The 25,661-nt window shown below is 41.1% G+C and overlaps 1 protein-coding gene across 7 annotated transcripts in view; it reads left to right on the forward strand.

The window, feature by feature from the left end:
• LOC106744930 (kinesin-like protein KIF13B) overlaps positions 1-25,155 on the forward strand; it is a 64,241-nt gene extending 39,086 nt beyond the window's left edge. Inside the window, exons 3-29 of one of the 7 annotated variants that reach the window (XM_014620092.1) lie at positions 2,568-2,731; positions 5,445-5,713; positions 6,123-6,370; positions 6,489-6,606; positions 7,169-7,381; positions 7,501-7,764; positions 8,466-8,715; positions 8,788-8,930; positions 9,008-9,355; positions 9,741-9,914; positions 9,992-10,517; positions 12,275-12,499; positions 12,583-12,849; positions 12,983-13,165; positions 13,588-13,779; positions 14,391-14,684; positions 15,059-15,201; positions 15,513-15,681; positions 17,285-17,302; positions 19,476-19,550; positions 20,408-20,559; positions 21,852-22,188; positions 22,255-22,517; positions 23,050-23,233; positions 24,416-24,616; positions 24,697-24,876; positions 24,958-25,155. In XM_014620092.1, the coding sequence (XP_014475578.1) occupies positions 2,568-2,731; positions 5,445-5,713; positions 6,123-6,370; positions 6,489-6,606; positions 7,169-7,381; positions 7,501-7,764; positions 8,466-8,715; positions 8,788-8,930; positions 9,008-9,355; positions 9,741-9,914; positions 9,992-10,517; positions 12,275-12,499; positions 12,583-12,849; positions 12,983-13,165; positions 13,588-13,779; positions 14,391-14,684; positions 15,059-15,201; positions 15,513-15,681; positions 17,285-17,302; positions 19,476-19,550; positions 20,408-20,559; positions 21,852-22,188; positions 22,255-22,517; positions 23,050-23,233; positions 24,416-24,616; positions 24,697-24,876; positions 24,958-25,046 (5,689 nt within the window). In that variant the 3' untranslated portion in view covers positions 25,047-25,155. The remainder of the gene's footprint in view (positions 1-2,567; positions 2,732-5,444; positions 5,714-6,122; positions 6,371-6,488; positions 6,607-7,168; positions 7,382-7,500; positions 7,765-8,465; positions 8,716-8,787; positions 8,931-9,007; positions 9,356-9,740; positions 9,915-9,991; positions 10,518-12,274; positions 12,500-12,582; positions 12,850-12,982; positions 13,166-13,587; positions 13,780-14,390; positions 14,685-15,058; positions 15,202-15,512; positions 15,682-17,284; positions 17,303-19,475; positions 19,551-20,407; positions 20,560-21,851; positions 22,189-22,254; positions 22,518-23,049; positions 23,234-24,415; positions 24,617-24,696; positions 24,877-24,957) is intronic. The other 6 variants (XM_014620093.1, XM_014620094.1, XM_014620096.1 and 3 more) reach the window with 6 other exon arrangements.
• The last annotated feature ends 506 nt before the right edge of the window (positions 25,156-25,661 follow it).

The following is a 25,661-nucleotide window of genomic DNA, read 5'->3' on the forward strand; positions in this document are numbered from 1 at the left end:
CACACACACACACACACACACACACACACACACACACACACACACACACACACCCTCATCCTCATCCTCTCCCATGATAGACGAAAGATTAAATTCCCGCGCGTCAGCTCGTTCTCCACGCGGAGTTTTGCTGAAACCGCGTTCTGAAACACGCTTCTGCATTTTTGGCGGCCTGACACAGCCGCGTCAAACGTCGGGTTTCAGCGTTTTGCGCCTTTCACGCGAAACCGCAGTACTGCACGACACGGCAAATTAATTTATCAAACGCACCGTGCCAGGGTATGACGATCGCTTTTCAATCGTTGTTTATAACTCGTCATTATAACTTGGGCTTTCCTATAATGCTCCAGAGTGCTGTCCGCGATATAATAGTATTCAAACTCGCGGATGTCACCCGGGTAGCAAATAGTTACGAGTCTGCGATGTATTCATTCGTTACTTATGCATGTACAGAGAGGGAATAACTATTGACATCTTGAAAAGCTTCGAAATACGAGAGTAGGAGGAAAATGTATTCAACAGAAACTGCGTAAATATCAATGATCATCACTTCAAGCGCCTTCTGTAAACTCTTTTCATCTAGTTAATAAAATACTTTTATCTTTCGAAAATATTCAAGGTGGTAATAATTATCGCTTTACTCTGTACAGTTATTTTATGTATTTATTTATTACGAAAGAAACATTGTTGGTGTGATATTTAGATATTAGATGGTTAGTCAAATAATTATAAGATGCGGATAAATGGGTATGGTTAAGGTAAAAATTGTAAACCAAATCCCTTTTTTTGGCGTTTAAGTTGAAATAAATAAATATATAAAGTACACGCGCGCGCGTGTGTGTGTGTGTGTTTGCCTGCGTATTTATTATTATTTATCTATTTACTTATATATTTCCACATATTTATTTATATTTTATATATTTGTTTAGTTATTGTTAGAAAAATCGATAACTTGAAGAATTAATTGATTTCCTATATTATACACTCGTTGGGAACGTAATTTTACATTCATTGACGTAATATAAATACTACGTAAGAAAATGGAAAGTTGAATGCGAACCAGTGTCAAGATTTTCGCACGACGTGCTGCGAACATTGCTGGTCGTTAACAGCGCGGAGCGATAATAATCCCTATTTTAAAGGGAAATCCTTCGAAATCCGACGGGCCGAGGGTCGTCGTAGGTCGCACCGTGTCGCGGTAACCTAGTTGCACCGCGGTCGGGCCGAAAGCGTCGAAGCACTGCGTCGCTTTTAATGTTCCACCGCAGAGGCTCGCGTGCCGAAGGCCAGGTCGAAACGCGCCGCTACATACACGCGCCGAATCGTAATCTCGGGGGGTATCTCATCACGCGATATGGTCAGCCGGTTTCTTCTCCGTCCAATTAAGAGGCGCCTATCGAGCGGCCGTTTTACCGCAGCTGCACGCCACCCTTTTCGCACAAGTCGTCACCGCGTCCTCGGCGTGTCCGTTGCGTCCGCTGCGTCTTCGTTCTCTCCGGCTCGCGGAGTCGCTCTTCCTCCGTCTCTCCCACTCTCTCTCTCTCTCTCGCGTGTGAAAGAGACTCGCAGCGATCATTGAGTCCTTCCATCGTCATTCAGTCAGCGCCTCGAACTTCTTTCTATCTTATCTTCTCCCCCGACTTCGGCTTGGAAATGAAGTGAAGCCTGCGGAGATAAAGTGCGTTCTCGGAAGAAAGACTACCGCGTGGTTACGTAACGCGATACTCGATTGACGTATGACCACTTGTCGAACAGCGTCAGCGTGCCTCTCCAAGCAGCCCCCTCCCCTCCGCCTCTTCCCTCCAATCCGTTTGCGCATTTGCACATTTAATACGGCGCGAGTGACTCATACAGGCGCGCGATCGATATGCGAATCATTATTTGTCGCCGGTGTTCTCCGTGTGATAAAGTCAGCTTTATATCGGCGTGCGTGACGAATTTTTTCGCCGGACGGCGAAAGTGGCAGTGCGCCAATGACGAAGGAATGCGACCGACGATGCTCATTAATGCGCGCCAGATCTCCGTACGCCAGATGTGTATCGTCGCGCGATTATCGTGTCTCCCGATAAAAGAGCGCTCGACGACCGAGTCGAGGAGAGAGTGAAAGATTTTTCATCCGGCCGGCGATATCCTCGGCTTTCCATTTCCCGGTGAAAATTCGCCGGAGCGCTCGTATCCCGCTTTTCGATTGACTACCCACGTCGCGGTGGCTGAACTCTTTCTCTCTCTTCTTCGCTCTCTTCCTTTCCTTCTCCGTTCTTCCTCTTTTTCCCTGAAATAACCGGGCGATCAGAGGGACGACATGACTGGAAATCGATAACAACGCGCAATCCACGATCATTTTCGCCGATACCGCAGGGCCGAGTCACATTTGATATTTGAGCCGGAGGGAGAACTATTTCGATTTCCGCGGGCACAGCGACGCGCCGCTCCGCGTCCGATACCACGCGGACCGACGTTCGCGACCTAACCCACTCCCGTCGCGATTCTATTTATATAACGACACGTTTCTTTCATATATATGTGTCTTTTACATCATTTCTTCTTTTTTCACATCGCTGTTGCAGGAACAAACCGAAGACCTTCGCGTTCGACCACTGCTTTTACTCCCTCGAGCCCGGGGTAGACAACTTCGCGAGCCAGGAGATCGTCTTCGATGCCCTGGGTCGCGATATCCTGGACAATGCGTTTCAGGGTTACAACGCCTGCATCTTCGCTTATGGACAGACCGGTGAGTGGCCGGAGAGAGTCTCTCGCGATCACCTCTTGGCTTCTTATCCTTACTCCCGGCCGTTGCGCCCAATTCGCGACACCATCGTAACTAGTGCTGCCGGTATAATCCGGGTATTTCGATCCGGGTAATACTTATGGGTTTGAGTGCCCCCGGTCTTTCGGGATTACCCGGCTATGCACTATTCGCTGATATTACCTGAGTACCCGGACGCCCGTATATTCACGGATATTACCTCAGCGAGCAGAGAATAGAAACGAGTAAATAGTTACGAATCTACGGTACATCTGTTTGCTTGTTATTATCGTTAGGAAAGTAAATAATTTGTTACATACGTAATTAATCGTATACTTACCCGGGTAGTCGAAATTAGCAGCACTAGTTGCACATTAGTGCTGTATTGGTATAATTCAATATTCGGCTAATAATCTGCGAGTTTAGGTACGGTCAGTCACGAAAAGGTTGCAACACGTTTGTTTCTTCGATGAATTCTGCAACGCATTTCGAATCCAATAGGAAAATGTATGTCCTGAAAATTGGACACGGAATGCGTTCCGAAACTTATTAAGCAAAAAGAGTTGCAATTGTTTTGCGAATGTGACCATACCCGGATATACACATTCGCGGATATTACTCGGAAATCTACTTTTATGGATATTACCCTTGCAACCGGAAAATAGTAACGAGTAAAATAATCACGAATCTACAATACATTTGTTTGTATTGTTTGTTATCGTTAGAAAAATCAGTGATTTGTTACATCTGAAACTAACAATTGAAGATAGCCGTTATATTGCATTTATATTGTTGAGTGAAAAATTATAACGTTGATGTTATGTTACTGTTAATTAACATTTACCGGGTACCAAACTCGCGGATATTTGTCCGGGCTTCCGGGTAATCGAAATTAACAGAACTAGTTATAATTAGTGTTGTCAGTATAATTCAAGTATTTCGATATCGAATAAAACTCTACAGGTCTCGGGTATCTACATATTCTTGGGTCACTATTTGGGTACTCGCAAACCTATATTTACGAATATTACCCCGGCAACCAGAAAATAATAATTAGTAGATAATTACAATAATAATTAGTCCACAACACATTCGTTTGATATTGTTAGAAAAAGTCAACGATTTGCCTGAAATCAACCGTACTCAGTTACCCGAGTTTCCGAGTAACACCGGAAAGATCTACGTTATCCAAGTACCGGAATAATCCTAAAAGACCCGGGTGGTCGAAACTGACAGCACTAGTCGCGTAACTCGACAGCGCGCAAATCATATTCGACGAGAACGACCAAGAAGCGAGCAGGCGGTCGCAGTTGATCGCACGAACGAAGTGTAACGCGGCAAATAATGCAATTATCCGGCCGCCTCGTCACCGATAAACGACAAGCACGCTTGATCTTCCGCGGGGCGAGAGACATTGACCCACGAGGCGGAACGAGCCACCGCTGCTGACAACGTATGCTCTCCCAGCTGAGCGGCGATCCGCGTGCGTTATGAGCGGAAGAGGAGGCGCGACGAAAGAATGGGATTACGTGCTTTTTTCTGAAGATTTCTCGCTCGTCCTCTTGTCATTCAACGAGTCGTTCTTGATCCGTATTCTCACCGCCGCTCATCGCGGAACGAGTCCTAGATATTGTTTTTTTCCAAATTCTTGCCTAGCCATATCACGGAGTCACGGAGAAACCTAGGAAGTTGTCAATCGTTTGCTTAATCCCCCGTTAATCGCGACTATCCAATAGACATATAAGTTCGGACTGCAACTTATCGCCGTTGCTATACTACAGCCGCCTCAAGGTCGAATTCGTTCTCGTCAATGTTTTGTTCTTCCTTCTCTTTGTTCTTCACTGTTTTTTATGTACTTTAGCGCCTGGTCTATTAACCAAATGCTAATGAGGGAAGAATCGTCTCGAGAAGCGGAGGAAAATAACGAGAAAAATTAGTGTACACTGTTAACTGTACCATGTATCGTCAAAGTTAAAGGTACATGTTGAAATAAAAATTACGTAACTACGAGGGACATTTCGAAGTACGTACTTCGAATTTGGAGGTACCACACGATAGCAAATTCGAAGTACGTAATGTCGAAATGTCCCTCGTAATTACGTAAGGTTTTTACTTCAATGCGTATCTCCAATTTTGGCAATACAGAGTTAACTCTTGAAAGCCCAAGTAATCGACTATCTATTAACCCCAATGGGTCAAAATCCTTCCTAATGCTATTTTTTCACATCGGAAAGAACTCAGTTGTTTACGTACTATTTTTATGAACTCTTTAGCTACAAAAGGGCATATATACACGTGTATGTACACCCTTAGATGTTCAGTTAGCCAGAGTTTAACATGGTTGTAGGGTCGATTGGACCCTGTTGAGCTTTCTGGGGTTAACAGTGTGTCCGTGAAGATACATTGCGATCATTCATGGGTGAAAAAAATTGCAACTAGCGGAGTTAGGGTTTAAATATCGTGTTCAGCAGGATATTAGAGGAAAGACCTGCAATTGGTAAAGTTTCTTTCTTTCGAGAGCTTGACGCGGATATAAAAGTGTCCACGGAGTGTCAATTCGAGGAAAAATCTGAAAACCTCCGGGTCGATTTATAAGTGTGCAAATATTGATCTTAAGCTTAAGAGCACTTACCGGAGAAGGTGGCGAAGAGGATTTTAAAGCCGGTTTCTCTCGTATGCGCGCGGCTCGACCCTGTAGGCTCCGGGAAGTCTTACACGATGATGGGCAGTGGCGACAATAAAGGGATAATACCGCGGCTGTGCGACAATCTCTTCGACATGATAGCGAAGCAACAGAGTTCCGAACTCACGTACAAGGTCGAGGTGTCGTACATGGAGATTTACAACGAGAAGGTGCACGACCTCCTGGACCCGAAGCCGAACAAGCAGTCACTCAAAGTTAGGGAGCACAATGTCCTGGGGCCCTACGTCGACGGGCTCAGTCAGCTGGCGGTTACTTCGTTCCAGGTGACTGCCTAATTTCTCCCGTTACACCGAGCGAATCCGCCTCCGTGTGGATTATTTTATATAATTAATAAAATTAATTGTGCGCATTTTTTTATTTTTTTTTTTAGTAACTAGTTATTTTTATTTTGTGATTTCCACTGGACGAGTCTAGGGTTTGAAAACACCGAATTGACTCGAGTTGCATTTTGTGCGTTCTCTTCGAGAGAGAGAGAGAGAGAGAGAGAGGGAGAGAGAGTATCGCTTCATGAATAAATAAACAGATAAATTCCGACGAATAATTAATGACGGGCAATTATTTTAATTTAATTATGGACAATGGCTTATTAAAACAATTAGTAGTTCATTTAAATAAATAATCGTCCGTAATTCGAACAATCGACACTTATGGAAGATATCCCAATTATTACAGGACATTGATAATCTCATGGCGGAGGGTAACAAATCGCGAACGGTCGCGGCGACGAACATGAACTCCGAGAGCTCCCGTTCGCATGCCGTGTTCTCGGTAATTCTCACGCAGACCTTAACGGATTCGAAGAGCGGGGTCAGCGGGGAGAAGGTCTCGCGGATGAGCTTAGTGGATTTAGCTGGGAGCGAAAGGGCTGTGAAAACCGGAGCAGTGGGTGATAGACTTAAAGAAGGAAGCAATATTAACAAGTAAGTAGCTCTTTCCCCGTCGGGACAGCCCTCCGTAAACGAATTTCCCGATCGCTCGCGTGTGAGAGTTTGATATGAAGAGAGAAAGAGAGAGCGCTGCACGTTTTTCGTTTATCAGGTCCCTAACGACGTTGGGTCTAGTCATTTCGAAGCTGGCGGATCAGAACTCTGGGAGCAACAAGAACAAGGACAAATTCGTGCCGTATCGAGATTCTGTTCTTACGTGGCTCTTGAAGGTACCACGTTTGTGTCGCTTGCTTAAAAATATCGGGTTGGTGCAAAAGTTCGTCTTGTTCATTTTTTTTTTCTTTTCTTTCAATCGCTTTTTCGCTCAGAAATCTTAGAATTTCTGTGAACTGGGGATCACGCAGCTATCGGAAAGATGGCAGATCATCGAGCAAACGACATACATTTAATTGATTGATTGTACTTTTTAATAAATAAATGTTACGTGTATATTTTGACTTTGACATTAATTGAAAAACTGAACGAACTTTTGCATCAACCCAATATGTACTCCTCTGTGTGTATATGTGTGCGTCTCGATTATCAGATATATACATATATATAATCACATATATATGATAATTTGAAAAGTTGGGAAGAACCCAGTTTTTTAAATTTTTTGTGGTTTTTCAGTCTTTTCCGCGGTTAAATGAAAAAAAAAAAATGATAAAAACTTTTCTTGTTTAATTTCTTCATGAATTTTTTCTAGTTTCTTTTCAAGAAAAATTGTAAAAAGCGGGGTTTTGAAATATATATATAATATAGTGCACCATTTTTCTTTCAAATGTTTAGGATAATCTTGGTGGAAATAGCAAAACCGTAATGGTGGCCACAATATCGCCGGCCGCCGACAATTACGAAGAGACGTTATCGACCCTTCGATACGCCGACAGGGCGAAGAGGATAGTCAATCATGCTGTGGTGAACGAAGATCCCAATGCCAGGATTATTCGGGAACTGAGGCAGGAAGTTGAGACTTTGAAAGAAATGTTGCTACACGCCACGGTGAGTCGTCTTTTTGTGCTTCATTATAGCTGTCTGTGTTTTATGCAAACATGATTGTGTGAACGAGAGAGAGAGAGAGAGAGAGAGAGAGAGAAAACGCGTCGACGACTTTTCATCAGGGCCAAGGATCGATCGTCGGTCAGCAACGCACAGACATCACGGAGAAGCTGTCGGAGTCGGAGCGGTTGATGAAGGAGATGTCGCAGACGTGGGAGGAGAAGCTCGTCAAGACCGAGAGACTGCAGCACGAGAGGCAGCAAGCTCTGGAGAAGATGGGAATAAGCGTGCAAGCGTCTGGTATTCAAGTGGAAAAGAACAAATACTACCTGGTGAATTTGAACGACGACCCGAGCTTGAACGAGCTGCTGGTTTATTACCTCAAGGTGCGCAAGCATACCACTAGTCGTTCGCGGTCGCTTTCATCGTATTCATCGTCTTGGGAACATAAGTTCCCAATAAGCAAAATATTAGCAATGTGCCGGCGTATTGACAGCAGATCCGATCAGAATATCGTGGTAGATCCATAACCATCTGTGACCGTGTTAAGTTTGTCATTATGTCGACAGAGTTACTGACGTAACTGTTGATATCAGATCGACGGTGGGAACTGAACAGGATTTGCAGTATGTTTCCTTTAAATACATTTGCCCAACAATTTGCCCAACAACAACATTTGCCCAACAAGCAAAATGTTAGCAGCATATCTATAGATTGGCAGAATCTGCGGTATTCTACTTAAATAAATTTAAATGGGAACAGAACGACAGATCTTCGTTTTCTGCCGTCAATTTGCCATTGTTCTATTATATTTCTATCAGTAAAATATCGACCAAATTTATCATAGATATTATACAAAATTTGCTTCTGTAATTCGCCATCTGGGTAAAAAAGTTACGACAGATTCTGCTAAATTTCTGCCGTCAATCTGCCAGCATGTATTCTGCTGTATTTCCGCCAGCAATTTGCCGACAAAATTCCCAGCAGATATTTACTGCGCAAAATCCGCATTATTTTCTATTCAATCTGCTTCAATTCGGTTTTGCGGTTGTCCGGCATTTTGTGCATTTCCGATTTTCTCCCGCAGGAGAGAACTCTCGTGGGCGGTCGCGCGGCCAAGATCGAGCAGGACATTCAGCTGCACGGCTTGGGTATCCTGCCGGAGCACTGCGTCATCACGATAGAAGAATCAGGCCTGTACATGACGCCGTTGAACGGCGCTCGATGTTTCGTGAACGGCACGCAAGTGGTGAGCAAGACCCCGCTGTTGCACGGCGACAGGATCGTCTGGGGGAACCATCACTTCTTCCGCGTGAACTGTCCGAGAAGCGCCACAGGTGCGAGCCGATCACTAATTTCGAGATAAGACGCGCCAGACAATCGCTAATGGATTCTCGTTCTGTACGCAGCGATCAACAGCGAGCCTCAAACTCCTGCGCAGAACATCGACTACAACTTCGCCCGGGAGGAGCTTATGCTCAACGAGCTCTCGAACGATCCCATTCAGAGAGCCATCGCGAGACTGGAGAAACAACACGAGGAAGATAAGCAGGTACGCCTCGCTTTTCTTTTTTTTAATAAGCATCGAGATAAACACTGTATTATCACGTATCTCGACGCGTCTCCAAGGTCGCGTTGGAAAAGCAGAGGCAGGAGTACGAACGGCAGTTTCAACAACTGCGCAACATACTGTCCCCTTCTACGCCCTACTCGCCGTACGTGCCGTACGACCCCCTGAGAGGCAGCCAGAGCGGAAAGCTCCCGGCTTGCACGCCGACCACGCAAATGCGCGTCGAGAAGTGGGCGCAGGAGCGGGACGAGATGTTCAAGAGGAGCCTGGGCCAATTGAAGACGGACATCTTGAAGGCCAACGCGCTCGTGCAAGAGGCTAATTTCCTCGCGGAGGAGATGGACAAGCAGACCAAGTTCAGCGTCACCCTGCAAATTCCTCCGAACAACCTCAGCCCGAACAGGAAGGTAACGGTGCCACTTTCCGGTGATACTCAATTTTCATACCGTCCTCATTGTCTGCCTATAATTTAAGGAACTTTCATACTTCTCGTGTGGAGAACTGTAATTTAACATTATGTATATAATTTTATAATTTATTTATTATATATATATATATTGATTATATTTTACCATTAATAGATTTTTATTAGCGATAAACGTAATTATTGTAGCTTCTTATGAGATGTAGTTGATTTATTTGCACCTCCAAAACTCGTGTTATCAACTGTGAGAGCACGTACCCCTTCCCCTTCGCCGCTTGTTTTAATTCTTTTCTCTGCCACTTGTTATTTTCCGTTTTGTTAATTTATTTGTTTCTTTTGCTTTCCTCCCTACACTCTTCGACATGTAGAGTGTATTCTTTCAGCGGGGCGCGTTCGTCAGCGAGCCCGCGATTTTAGTGAAGAGAACGAATACGGGTAGCCAAGTGTGGTCCATGGAGAAACTAGAAAATAAGTTAGTCGATATGCGGGACATGTACGAGGAACGGAAAGATCCTCACTGTCAGCGACTACCTGCTATCAAGGTACACATCTTCATCTGCCAAATAACATGCCTCTCTCTCTCTCGTAACGGCGTATAAACACGAGTTCTCTTCTGCAGGACGAAGTGCCGGGGAAAACGCAGGATCCATTTTACGAATCCCAGGAGAATCACAATCTGATCGGCGTCGCCAATATTTTCTTAGAAGTGCTGTTTCACGATGTACGATTAGATTATCACACCCCGATTATTAGTCAGCAAGGAGAGGTCGCTGGTCGACTGCAGGTCGAGATAAGTCGCATATCCGGACAGTTTCCCCAAGATCGAATTTGCGAGGCCGCCTCGGAGTCCTCCGCGGACTCATCGACATCCTCCGAGCCGGAGGATTACTCGGGTTCCAGCCACATCACCTGCCGCGTGACGATAAAACAAGCCACCGGCTTACCGCTCTCGTTGAGCCACTTTGTGTTTTGTCAGTACATGTTCTGGGGCCATTCCGGGCCGATAGTGGTCCCGCCTGTGGTGAACGCCGAGCTGCCCAACTCCAATTGTATCACCGGGCAGAGGGACTCCCTGGCATTCAAGTTCGATCACACGAAGGACTTCACTGTGCCCATCACGGAGGAGTTCATCGAGCACAGCGCTGGTAAAGATTTATTGTCGTCGCCGTTGTTTTTCCGATATCTCTTTAACCCTTTGGGACCCAATTTTTTTCTTTTTCCTCTGATAATTTGGACAATTTGTACTTATTGACGATTTGTAACTAAGTTCTTATTGTATAGAATATCTTCAGGAAATGGGACGTATATATCCCATTGGGGCCTAAAGGGTTAAGACCCAAGAAATCTTTTACTTGGAAACCTCTTGTATAAGTGCTATTTTCCATTCAAATCTACTTTAAAATCTTGAGAAAAAAATCATGAAAAAAATTTTTTCTTATACAAGTCCCAGAAAACCACCATCATCATCATCATGATGGTTGAGTGCATACACAGAAAAAATAAGTATCAATTCAAGATTCATTCTCATTTACAGGGTGAAGCACTAAAAGTGACAAAATTGTAAGATTACTGGTTAGCATTTCTGAGAAAGTGAATGAGATATGAAATTCTCATTTTCTAGCGAATTGATTAAGATCATTTCAAGATCAACTTTATTTTTTTAATGGAATCATATATATTTTTTTTCAACACAAATCGATTCCTCTGTTCATTCTGCTTATAAAAGTACAACGGTAAGATCGTCAAAAAAGAAATACTATTCGAGATATTTTATTTTTTATTCTGATATTTTTCAGTACGAAAGATATGAAATATCTCATAAATATTCTCATAAGTATTCATTTTTCGATAATATAACTTTAACTTTTATATGTAGAATGACAAGCGGGATCGATCGCTGTAAGAAAACAAAGAGAATTTAAAAAGAAAAAATCATTGCATTTTGCAAATGCATCGATGCACCAATATACGATGATTAAAGTCAATAATCAATTTCTTTTATATTATTGTGTAGAAAAATGTTAAGATGATGTTATCGAGAAGTAAATATAAGGTGAATATAAAAATGAAATACTTTATTTACATATCCCATTCAGTTTCATAAATGTTAGTCTGTAACACTTTTAGTGACTTGCCCTGTATATAAGCAAGAATATATAATCTTATATGAAGATAAAATTTAAAATTTGTATAAAGAAATTCTATACAGTTTTATTAAAAATATCATTTATTATCATTATTATTATTATTAATTATTGTCATTATCATAATTGTTATTCAAAAATAATTCTCATGAGTTGAGAAACAAAATATTAGATAGAAAGTATAATATCTTCTAACTAAGAATTGTATTAGTTTGAAGATATCGTCTTTTCTATACGTATCTAATATTTTTTCCTTAATTCATAAAAATTATTTTTTAATAACAAGAATATGATATTTTTAGTGGAAATGTATAGAATCTTTTCATGCAAATAAGTTTCATCTTCATATAAAATGATATATTCTTGCTTATACAGGGTGCCTCATATCCGTCGTGTGCAGGTAAAACGGGTGAAGCTGAGCAGAAAAATAATTTCTCTTCATATACTGTCCGATTTAACCCTTCCCGTGCATTCGTTAACTCAGATAAAATAATTAATTCCTCGAATTTTGCAAAATAGTACATAATTTTTCTGCCCAGTTTCACCTGTTCTACTTGCAGCCCACAGGAGCCGAGAACGATTCGGGGCGCCCTATATGAGGATATGAATCATGAATTAATACTAAATCTTTTTCCGTGTAGTGAATCATATATAGATATGTCTGACCTTCACGACTGTGATGGTTGAGGCTTAAAGGGATACAGAGTGTAATAGGATCACTTCGCTTGTGTCATTTATTGCTGTACGTACACCCGTAGAAGGAGCCTTGAGCATAGAAGTATGGGGCCACCGAAGCGCTGGTTTTTCGCGCAGCAAGCCCGGATGGGAGGTGGAACAGCAGCAATTGGCGAAAGCCAGATCGCTCGCCGACCGGTGGTCGGAACTGACAAGGAAGATCGAACTGTGGGTGGAGATACAAGAGCTCAACGAGCAAGGGGAGTACTCGCCCGTCGAAGTCGCGGTGAAACAGGACACGTGCACAGGTGGGAATATAATTACAGTGCAGCCTTTCGCCAGGTCGTTCTGATTGTTATTTATTGTCCGATAATTGCACACCGTTCGGCAGGCGGCATTTATCAGCTGCGGCAAGGCCAACAACGTCGGATACAAGTCCGAGTGAAACCAGTACAAAATTCCGGAACCCTACCGATAATCTGCCAATCGATATTAAATATAGCCGTCGGGAGCGTGTCCGTGCGGAATCGACTGCAAATCCCATTAGATAGTTACCAAGACGAGGACCTGAGTATACTGAGGGAAAAGTGGAGCGACGCCCTGATGAGAAGGAGACAGTACCTCGATCAACAGATTCAGAAGCTCATCAATAAGCAAGGTAAGTGCGTAAGAATTATTTCATGGGTACAAAATAATGCTTCGGTACGAGGATATTGTCTAATCCGTATTTCCTTAGAGTGTAATAATTATAACGTATTAATTGTTCTAATTTCATGTATTACTCTTTGCAGGTAAAACGGAACAAGACATAGAACGAGAGCAAAGTCTCGTGGATCAGTGGGTCAGTCTGACGGAGGAGCGGAACGCCGTCCTGGTTCCTGCGGCGGGTTCTGGTATCCCCGGTGCTCCCGCCGACTGGAATCCTCCCTCAGGAATGGAACCTCACATCCCTGTGTTGTTTCTGGATCTCAATGGTACGGTGAATTCCGCAACGGATAATCCAAATTACTTCTACGATATTACATCGATCGCTTCGATTGATTTTTCTTCAATTTGCGCTCCAGCTACCCTTGCGGACATGCGTTCAACACCATTTTACGATAGATTGTTGATTAAGGTGGTTCAATGATTAGTCAGACAATAGTGGGTTGGGAGGGAAGTAATGTCGTGTTTCCCCCAACAGATGACATTTGTGTGTTTTACTGGAAAGAAACTTCGATCTAGATGGCGTGAGTGCATGCTATTCTGATAATTGACACCTTTAAGCGTCATTTAGTGTGCGGAGGATATACGTAGAAGCGTTTGTGTTCACTTGGGCTCGAGAGAAAAATGGAGCAAAACAAGTTATACTTCGTTTGTGTCCTCAACATCTGTATCAATCGATCTTCATATACAGCTGACGACCTATCGACGCATCAGTCGGGAGAAGAAGTATCGGTGACAGGATTGAACTCGATCCTGCCCAAGGAGCACGGAAACAAGTTTTATAATCTACCGATCATCCGACACCTGGAGAAAGACGTATGTGCCATCGCCGCTTGGGACTCCAGCATACACGACAATGTGCATTTGAATAGAATAACCGATGGTGAGTGATCGTTCCTTCAAAGGACACAATGAAAGGAATAAGGAATAAAATTTCGACATATGGACAGCTATCCTTTAATCCACTTCAATCCATTATAAAGGAATAAGGAACTAGACTTAGGGAGACCGTTGAAATTCTATTCTTTATAACTCTCTACACAGCAGATTTTACCCAAGAATGTCCTGTGAACGTCCTTAAGATGTAAAACGTCCTCTGGACGTTTTTAGGATATCCCTTGGAAGTCCCTGTGCTATATGGGTCGTCTATAATATTCAATAAGTTAACCTCCAAAACCTCCAACTGTCTTGTGATCATCAATATACAAATGAAAGTTTAAGTAAATCAATAATTATTGAAAAAACTGATAAAAGCATCAATGATGACGGTGGAAAAATTTATTAAAAAATGGTAAAAATGATTATCCCGTCTTAAAACATTCTCATATTTTCTATTCCTCTTATTCTGTGTTCCAAACTATAGCTTATTTCTAATCTCTTATTCCTAGTTCCCTGCATATCATTCCTTGTTCCTTATTCCTCTCATTATATCTGAACCCTCACTCGCGACTAGAGCGAGAGTCGATGTCATCTCAACATACGATTCGCTTTCAGCGAACGAGAGGGTGTTCCTGATTCTGAAGACTACCGTTCGTCTCTCGCATCCGGCACCGATGGATCTTGTGCTGCGCAAGAGACTGGCTTTAAACATATACAAGCGGCAGAGCATCACGGATCGAATTTTCAAGAGGATCGTCCGCACCGACTGCTTAGCGCAAACCGGCGTCACCTATGAAGTGGTTTCCAACATACCAAAGGCAAGCGAGGAGCTGGAGGATCGCGAGAGTTTAGCGCAGATTGCCGCCAGCGGGGAAGATAATAGTTTGTGCGACGGAGAAACTTACATAGGTAAAAGTTATCACGTAGTTGCAATCGTTCCGAATTTCTTGAGTTCAGATCTACAATAGATATAGATAAAACTTTTTTGCTCCAAGCAATAAAATTAACATAATTTTTTATAAAAGACGTTTCCCGTGCTGCTAAAAATCGCAATGATGTTTAAATCTTAGAAATTGCAACATCTATAGGTTTATTCTGTAATTTTTAACGCCAGTCGAAGTACTAAATAATGCTGGAAACGTTTTTTTTTTTTGCTAGAGATTACGTTATAATTGAATGCTCAGAGCAAAAGGCTAAACGCTCACCACATCTATTGTGGATCCAGCCTAAAGAGATCAAAGAGATCAATCACACCGTGTTAATTATGCTAATCGTCCCTATAGAGAAGTATACCCGTGGCGTATCCGCTGTCGAGAGTATATTGACGTTGGACCGATTACGACAAAGCGTCGCTGTGAAAGAATTGTTACAAGCACAAGGACAGCCACTGATGCGGAAGACCGCAAGTGTTCCAAACTTCTCGCAGGTACTACTGCCCCTTCGACGTCTTCATTGCACTGTATGCTTTTCACGTTTAATTTCTCTCGTATATTTATTTTATTACATCATAAAATGAATCTTCCCTTTTTTTTTTTATCATTCACGTATGTCAACTTTTGTTTCCGTTTCTTTCCGAAATATTACTTTATTTCATCTTGAAAAGCCGCCTGTGATTCTACTTTTTACATGCTTTTCATGCACACATATATATTATTCGTCTTAATATGATATATATATATATATATATATATGTCATATTTCTGAAATAAAAACACGGCTTTGTGAACTCTCTCGTAGATTATGAGATTCGACACGTCGATGGACTCGTTGAACGTCACGCGCTCGGAAAGTGTAACTGATCTCAACACGGAAATGAATGGCCTCCCGCACGCGCGACGTGCGTCCACCGGTCACGCGAGAAACGACGAAAACTTCATATCTGCGCCGCCGAAGCCGTTTGGAATCGGTAAGCACATCCCTCGTTTACCTCGGATTAATATTATAATTCGTCCGTACGGATATATAAGTATAGATACATTCTATGATTTCTTAATTTTCCGCGTGTCCGTGCCGTCTATCTCGAATTCTTGACATCTCACCGTCGTCATTGAGCGAAAATACGAAATACATCTTTACGGCTTATCGATGTATCCCCGAGACTAGATCGTTTATGAAATCATAGAAAACAAAAGGCAATACGAAAACATCATGGCACACGAGCGCTCCCACGTTCATCCATACGACGATATATGCATCTTTTCACTCATGCAATCATTCATAATCATTCGCAGTAATCCATTTTGCGTCAAGTGTAAGATAGATTCTCTCGAGATACGCAGCCTGATGTATAGTAGCACTAGTTTTTTGGACAGGCGGATCACTTTGTAAAAATTTTGTCGGACACGAAAAATGGATTACTCCCGACAGAAAAATTGTGATAGGGGTTTCAACGAGAGACTTTATTTTGGATTTTAACTACTTACGCAAACTCATCATTTCTTGAATGCAACATTTAGTTCGCTTAAGTCACTATTAAATTCTTAAATTAACGCTTTTATCTATCTATATATATATACATATAAATTTAACAAGCATCGTGTTTCTAGGGGACTTTAGTCTTAGATTAAGATTTTCATTTATGTTAAGACCACTTTCCACTGCCTTGTTTTGCTTCCTTGAGTCTTATTCGATGAAAAATCAATCAGTTTGTTTCTGAAATGTGGCTTATGCAGTGTTTTTTCGATATATTTCACTTTGGCTATGACGGTCACTTTACATCCCACCCTAGTTTTGATTGTCTTCAAGCTCCACTATTACCTCCGTTTTTAGTACAGAACATATTGATTTTGGGCAATGGAGAAACGTTCTGTCTATATTTTAATTAAAATTCATGTCATCCATCATTATAGCATGTACCCTTTATGTGTGTCTGCGATTGCTGCTCTATTGGCTACAGTAGTTCACGAAGGTTCAAAGTACGTCGGTTACTTTGCGTGAAACGCGCACGAACGAACCGTTTGAACGCGTGTGTATGTGTGTACACGTATGATCGACGACGCTACGAAAGGGTACTGCTGCTTCATCTAAAATAATCGACGACCTCATCACTTGAAAATATTTGGTAACTTCCATTTTCATTATTAGTAATTACCACTACACTGAAATTTTATATCATTATAATTCTAGCTTCTGTCATATTGTTATGTCACCAAGCTATGTTCAACTTGATGATCCGCACGATTCTAGTGCAAACGCGTTCCCCCCACTGATATGTAAAGATACAGCGTGAATTTACGTGGTTCCTCGATGACTCTTGACCATTTAGAAACGAAGAGAGTTGAGCATGGTAAAAGAAAGAGGAAGCTATTTTTCTCAAATCTGCCTAGTGTTATTTAGCCAGCTATATTTAAGCTCCACCACTTATTACAATAAATAAGACACTAACGAACCTTAAGCAATGAATCTACAGCAAAATTCATGAATATCGACTAATTAATGTGTGCAACTTATCTGTTCCTCTGTTTTAACACTACGTCTACTACTTCTACAACTATTTCGGCCCACGCAAGGCTCCATTCTGAACTCAGGTAAAATGGAGTCTTGATTTGATATTTAATTGACGCCCACACAGGCAATGACAATTAGTATATACATATGTCTCGTGAGTGGTTGAGTCTGTCTGTCTCGTTTTGTTTTCCAAGTTCGCCTTAGTACATCAGAGACATTATTTGTGATATAGCGATGTTCAGAACGGGAATGCGTTTTGACGGATGGTCAATATATATATATAATATATTTATATATATATGTTTTCGCGAGCATCATTTGTTCGGTTGAGTTGGCTCAAGAGAAATTTTAGCAAACTTCACCGTTTCCGAAGGGGAGGAAGGCGATGTTTAATGTTATTGCTGACCTCTTTGGTTTGAGTTGAATGCGAATTTCGTTGCGCGAACGTTGTTATTATTATTATTATTATTATTATTATTATTATTATTATAACATTTCAGTCTCTACGATTTTAGTTTGCATGCGTGAATGCATTTCTTGTGTGCCTAGCACATCCAGCAAGTTCGTTCATTGAATTACTGTCTTACTTTCCTTACACTTTATGTGACTGATTTGATATGTTACTGTTCACGGCTAACGTGTAAGTAATATATACCGGCGAGCAATATCGTATTATATATATCTCTATATATGCCCTGTCCTCGTCGTCGCACAGTTTTTTACCAAAGATCATCGCATAGAAATCATTTTCATTTCCATATGCCTATTTTCATGATTCGTGACCCGACGTATGATTCTCAAAATCTAGCTTCTCGTGAGTGTTTCGATGAATCGAGATGATTTCTATAATGATACCCCCCTCCGATGATTTGTTGAGTGTACGGATTTCGTTACATTTGACAAGTTGACTTCGAGATACGTAAATTATAATCAAAGGTCGAGCCGTTGTATTACCGTTGCGCCAAGTAAATCGCGACGTTTCGATCTTTGTTATACTTGTGAATGTGTGCTATCGAGCAATACTCTAGACAGAGAGTAGAGAATTTATTGTAACATATATGTGTAAATAAGTATTTTCGATAGTCGATATATCAGGCGAGGATTATTCTGTCTGTGATCGTGCGAGACGATTTAGTTTGCTATCTAAACTCATCGTTGTCATCGTGTGACATAATTAATTAATTTCACTATTATTGTTTCAATAAAATTATTTGAATAAAATTGTAGATCAATTGTATTAATCTTAAATTATACATAACGGAAAAAAAAGATCAAGACGAAGAGACAGAATAAACTTCTCAAGTAAGCAAGAAAAATAGAGGGAGAAGCGAACAAAAGTTCATATTTTACATTTTCGATTGAATTTACGCAGTAAATTTACGATACATAAATTATCTCCCTTATCTTTCTTAGAAGGAGACCTAGTTTAAAGTCAGGGTTACGTTTGTCTAAGTATAAGATCGTTTGTGAACAAGAACACGTACAAATAACCAACCAGAGTTCAAGTCGGCTTAGTCATGCATGTTAATACGATTTGAAAACTAGCGCAGCATGTATGGTTAATTAATAGTTCGACAGTAGTAATAAATACATTGAAAGATCCCACATTAGATAACTGTCGTAATGTTTAGCGTAACAAAGAGACCACCACCTTCGACTTTAAACTAATCATCTCTGAGAATCTATCTTTTGAATTCACAGTGCACGTCGTCGAATTGTGTGGTACTCGTGCTCCTTTTCTCTACACCTCGTCGTCTGTCGTGATAACAGCGATACGACACATTTCGAGCACGTGCATTAAAAATTAGTTAAAGATGCAATGGTGAGTTATTGAAATAGAACCGATCACGTGATGCGAATGACGGTGAAAAATAGCGATGAGCAAAGTTTACACGGCCAAAATTTTAATATTTACGAAGTGTGTGAGACTTACACACCAAGTGTTGTATCATATCGATGTTTCAATGAATGGGATTGCGATGTGACGTACACACTCAGTGGAACTTCTCTATATATTAGAATGCGCATAATGAACGTTATCTGTCTACCACTACTACTACTATTACTACTACTTGTCTCACTATCCAGTGTCTGTAGCCTGCAGGCATGATTTGTCACAGTATACAAGTCCGTATATATTGAAAAGGTCTGTAAAGCTCATACGAAGCTCGCCATTATGGGGATAGTAGAAAGCGTTTTACTAGTAGCGGGGGAAGGAAAAGAAGTATAATCAGTGCATCTATCTCCTTTCAGCGAGACCAACTTTCCTGAATCTGAACCTGAATCTCAACTCATTGACTCGTCTTCAACAATCTACCTCTGCCAAGTGTAGGTGACACTCGTTGTCGGTCACCCTTTCAAACTGACTCGGAAAGTAGCATTCCCCCGGTATTGGGAGAGAATGAGAAAGAGAAGTGTGTGACAGCGAGTTTGAGGAGAATCTCAATGTCGTATGAGTTTGAAAGGGTGAATTCCGTAATTCTCTTGTGATGTAACTTGGTTTTTCTGTTTTCTTTCGACCATTAGAGACTGTAGCGTAGTTTCACATTTCACGGCATAGTGGTTGCGTTTTATTTTATTTTCAATGTTTCGAATATATGGTTTGTGATCACACAACTGCCGTTGAGACGCTGTTACCGCACCGAAGGTGCAGTAACCGGTGCTGTACGTGTTGAATGTTTATTGCTTCCAGTTATCTCGCCCATCACGACTTATTTCTTTATTTGATGTTACGTATTCCGCGTTTTCCTATTTAAAAATACAAATTATCCGAAGTAATCAGCGATCTGCAGAATTCCAAAAATTTCAAACATCCATCTAGAATAAACCGACGAGTTATTCTTGCCGTAGAGCGAGTCAACGTGGAATACGTAAGATTCTTCTGTTTTTACTTTTAGGAGAAGAGAGCATGGGAGAACCTTTATATTATATCAGAACCGACCTGGCACCTTTTAATATAACATTCTTGTGAACTCACGAACCCATCAGCATCCGTCACTGTCTGTTAAAATAAGAGTGCAATGTCGTGACAAGAATTAACTGCTTTGCAGAAGTAATAATAGTGAGACCAAATTGTCACAGCGGCCAGATCGGCCCTGATGTGTCTGACAGTATACACATGCTTGTATCGTTAAAAGAAAAATTGTCTATTATGTACGTTGCTAATATAACCGTGTTGGTTGTAGCATCTCCGAACATGGTCGGTAGCAAGCTGGGTCTTCGTATGACCACGTTGCATGAGGAAACGTCGAATGTGGGTAATCAAGCATCCACTCCGATCAACGACGACGATGAGGAGAAGAGCGACGCCGACTATTCTGAATACGACGCATATCAGGTAGCGTATGTTCCCGATCGAATATATCCTCCCCTCCATCCCTTAGTTTTATCAAACGAAAAACACAAGCTCGAAACATAGTGGAACACTCCGACTGTAGATCTCATTTTTTTTCTTTACCACCAGTTGATACAAATTCAACAAATTCGGTTAATACACGATAATGTCTAATTACACCGTCTAACGTTATTTTGCAAATCGAGTGTGAATAGTCATTTTTTAAATGTATTTTTGCCTATTGAATACGAATCCTTTGTCCAAATTTAGTTATCACGTCACAATTTTGAGAAAAATGGCGCTGAAGAAGCCAAAATCGACGATTTTAAGGGTTTTCATGATGTTGTAGCACCGATAGTAAATTTTTCTAAATGTCGTTAATGTCACGCGAAAGTATCAACTTTTTACTTTAAAATGTATTTTGCTTCGTTTTAGTATGATTGCTCGTTTACACGATGTAGCAATTTGAAACTAACGTTTTTTTTTTTTTTTTTTTTTTTTTTTTTTTTTTTTTTTCTCCATGTAATACATGGAAAAGGCATTTTATTCTTATCTTATTCTATTTATTCTTATTTTTTATCTTAATACTATATTATGTGGAAAATAAGTGTTTTTGTTACATAATACGTACTTGGATAATCGAATCATAGTAAATCAAAAAGTAGTATGAAATTGACAGGATATCACACGGAAAAAAAACTAGTCTTAAATCAAGAATAGATATTTTTATATATAAGCAAGAATATTATAATCTTCTTAGAAGATTTTTAGTCTTGAATTGAATCTAAATAATACTTTCATCAATATAAATTCAAACAAATCAAGACTAAAAATTTCCTAAAAAGATTATGATATTCTTGCTTATATCGGAGAATATCTTCTTTTTATCTTAATTTAAGACTAATTTTTTTCCTTGCATATGGCAGGAAGATTGTATAATTGCTTTAAAAAAATCATACCGAAACAAAACAAAATACATCTTAAAATTAAAAGTTGATACTTTCGCGTGGTATTAACGAAATTTTAAAAAAATAATTGCTGTCAGTGCTATATCATCATGAAAAACCTCAAAATCGTCACCTTTGATGTCGTTTTTCCCAAAATTGTGACCTGATGGCCAAAGTTGGACAACAGATTCGTGTTCAGCAGACAAAAATATATTGAAAATAATTATTCACACTCGTGATGCAAAAGAAAAAGGTCAAATTTTGCCGGGCGAAATTATCGCATTATTATCGGTGCTATTGAATTAGAGTCGTAGCGTGATACATTAATATATACAATTGCGTGAGCAGGCCCCACCGAAACCGGTGAAACCGCTACCCGCTTCACGCACACTGGACTCTTTGGTCGAGCTGCAATCGACGAAGATCAACACGCCTAGCATGAGCAGCAGCGGTTACGGCTCTCAAGCCGTGTCCACGACGAATCTAACGTCGGAGGACTCCATCTCCATCAAGTCCATCAGCGTGGACGAGACTCCGGACCTAGAGTACCGTAATCTCCTCGATAACAAGAAACCCGAGAAGATGGACAGTTCCCTCGTCGAGGAAACGCCCGAGGAATACCTGGGGGAAGTGAACTCCGCGTTGGACAACCTGAACGTCGTCTCGCCGGACGTTTGCACAGACGGTCAGTCGCGGCACGCGACCGTCTCGATCTCGTTCCGTCACGAAAGTGTAACTTTCCGTCTTACAGAGCACAGTAGGAAGAATCTAGAAGAGTCAACAGGGGCGTACGCGGATACTGACATCGAGAGCCCGGTCTCCTCCACGAAGAGCGAGAGCGACACCAACAGCAACGTGACTCACCACGTCGAGACGCAGAGAACAAGCGCACACGATCAGATCCTCGACGACAGAAGGAAAAACGAGATGGAGATCAGCCAGACGTCCAATTCCGGGGACGACAGTCCTATGGAAGGAACTTCCGTCGTACACACCAAACTGCCACCTGGCAAGGCGAGTATTTCGCTATTTTTGCAGTGACAATTGGCCAGTCGTACAAAAAGGATTCAATCCATATGGAGTACGTTTCAGGAGAAATAAAGATGAAAATTTGATTCCACATGATTTAAAAAGTATAAGTAGCATTGAGGTTCTTCACAATCGTTCAAGAAGTTAAGTTAATGGTCTACTTTCTTTTTTTTAAGGGTATTCATTGACTTTAAAAAAATAGGTAAAAAAAGACGCAACTAGTAGAAAATGAAAACTGTTTTTTAATTAATGTTAGGTGTCTCATAAGGCTTAGATCTTTTTGTTTTATATAGGAAAACAAAATCTTAAGGCTTCTCTATCTTTATTTTGACTGCCTTTTTGTGATGATGTGAGAACGACGCAGGAGCCTTAAAAATCATAATTTTGAGGGATTCTTCTTGCATAATTATGGCTAATTGCGTATGACGCGCAATCGAACCTTCGACGAATCGAGTTCCGAGGGATTTCTGCTCGATCACGCAAAGGCGTTTAACTACGGTTCGCGTATTTTCTCCAGGTCGTGCGAAGAAGAAAGACTTCTAGTGGTACAGGAAGGCCTACCAGTTCGCAGCATAGAGCTTCGTTTCCTATGGTCCGTCCACAACTTTCTGAGAGTAAGGCTGCAGCACGTTTGGAACAAACGCTACAACCTAGTATGCCATATGAAAACGGCGACAATAGTTCTTCGGAGAGAATCGACGGTACGTTTCTCATTGATTAAGGCTCTTGAGGGTTTTGTTCTGTAATAGAAATGAGAATGGCCAATAAGAGCCCATGCACAGAAGTTGTAGCGCAATAATAAGGAGAAACGTAAATTAATCCTTGAAGCGTGATATCAAGATGTTCCCATATATAACCTTTTATTCGTCCAGACCTTTTGATCTCAGGTTGAATCTTTTTCAATGGTGAACATTAAAACAAAAATACTAAATCAGCAATAAACATATACTTAAAAGATTATAAATGACAAAGAGACAGCAACCGTGATACGTGATACAATCTCGTCGCGGTATAAATATGATAATAGAGTTAAAAAGAATTCAACTTGGGATCGAAACGTCTGGACGAATAAAAGGTTATATCGGAATATCTTGATATCATCACGGCTTCAAGAATTCATTTATATTTTTCCTTATTATTGCACTGCAACTTCTGTGCATAGGCTCTTCTTGGCCATTCTCATTTCTATCAGATTGAATATCTACAGAGTCTTTTCATTTAATTTATTTTTATTCTGTAATATTTTTTTTTTAACGACAGTGTCATTATTATGTTGTTATGTTGCGCAGATATAATACATGATAGAAAAGCTGTGCAACAATATGTAACAATAACGATAACGATGTTAAAAGTTATAAAATAAGCCTATTGATCTCTCGCTGCGATCGTCTTGTTCGCTGAAGCGAGAAAAAGCATGCCCGAAATTCTTGCAAAATATGTGGAAATAAAAAGATACGTCCACAATAAAATGATACTTGCGATCGAGAACATTTATGAAGTATTTCCTTTTGCTCTGACAGTCAATAAATAACTGTAAAATTAACATGACACGTAATCTTCCTTTTTATAGCCTATCATTTCTCATGATATTGTCATGTTAATTTTACAACTATTTATTGATTATTAAAGTAAAAGACAATTTTCGGAATATTTAAAAAATATTATTTCAACATAGATTTTAGGCGTATGTTTTTTCCGCTTCTGACGTTATTGATCAAGATGCTGATGGCGAGAAAACAGAAGCTTTAATATTAGCAGTTCTCATCATTATCACCTGCTGCTGTTACTATTCAGTTGATTATCGCGTACAATGCAGTGCATATGTAATCTATAATTTTTGTGCTAATATGGCTGAAAAAAAAAGCATTTCCCGTATTTTGCAGCAGACGACGTCAGCGATAAAAGTTCGGCTTTCGGTTCGAGGCACGATCTGACGCGAGTGGAAACACCCTTACCGGGCTGGGTCGTCATCGGTGAATCCGTTTTGGTTCGTCCTTACAATTATTCCGGGGTGATAGCGTATATCGGCACCACAGAATTCGCATCCGGAACCTGGATAGGGATTGAACTTGACGCTCCAACCGGTACGAGCGAGGATCTCACGATTTATGCTTTCGTTTCTGAGGTTGACTCGAGTTCTACAACGTCCCGCTTGCTGTTACAGGCAAGAACGATGGTGCTGTTAACGGTCACAGGTACTTCACGTGTCGGTCAAAATGTGGTATATTCGTCAAGGTGGACAAATTGATACAAGACAGACGAATCGGAAGAGCGCTCAGGACCTACACGAAGCAGGAAACCGTGCCGGCACCATCCGCGTCTATGCGCAGGAGCGTTAGCAAGGGTAATTCCTCATCCCGCCGATCCATTAGAATTCTCTCGAGTTCCCCTCGAATTCTCTCACACCTCGAGTATCGTCTTTCAGGCGAAGGGTTACATTCCTTGCACCGAAGTCGCAGCCGAGGGGAGGGCCTCTCCACAACAGGTACACGTTCTTTTCCACGCGGCAAGTAAACGGATCACACACACATACACGAGAAACACACATATACGGAGAGAGAGAGAGAGAGAGAGAGAGAGACACTGCTTCACCATACTTCGTGTTGATGAGGGGGAAAAAAAAGCCACTACATAATATCCTAATTGCTACATGCCTATGATATGTGTAGCAGCAATGTTTCAGTCCTTTAGACATTAGGGCAGCTATCGATTATTAATTATTACAAAGTAATACTTCAAATATTAGGTCATTAATGTGTGTACCACACGAAGCATGGAATGTTCTCGACTCGGATTCACGCTGTGTGAGCGGTGTATCTACTTCGCTATTCCGGGATAGTGACCCGGTGTATAGCCCTCGCCTAGCTATGTGTCGGATGTCGGTTGCGACACCTATTCGATTTTATGTGCATTCCACAGTTTTACTTTAATGACTGCTGCTCCCATACGCGAACCATCGTAATCTGTGTTTCGCAGAGCAGGCATACTTCGTGATTTAATTGTACATTCTAAAGTAATCAAAAGCCAGCACGACGTTTTCTTTTCTCTTCTGTCCCTCGGTGTGCAGCAATCGGAGAGCACACGATAATGATTATTTGTGACGCATATATGTATATATATATATATATA

The sequence above is a fragment of the Dinoponera quadriceps genome, unplaced genomic scaffold (assembly GCF_001313825.1).
Source record: "Dinoponera quadriceps isolate SergipeBrazil2010 unplaced genomic scaffold, ASM131382v1 scaffold1432, whole genome shotgun sequence".
Classification (NCBI taxonomy): Eukaryota; Metazoa; Arthropoda; class Insecta; order Hymenoptera; family Formicidae; genus Dinoponera; species Dinoponera quadriceps.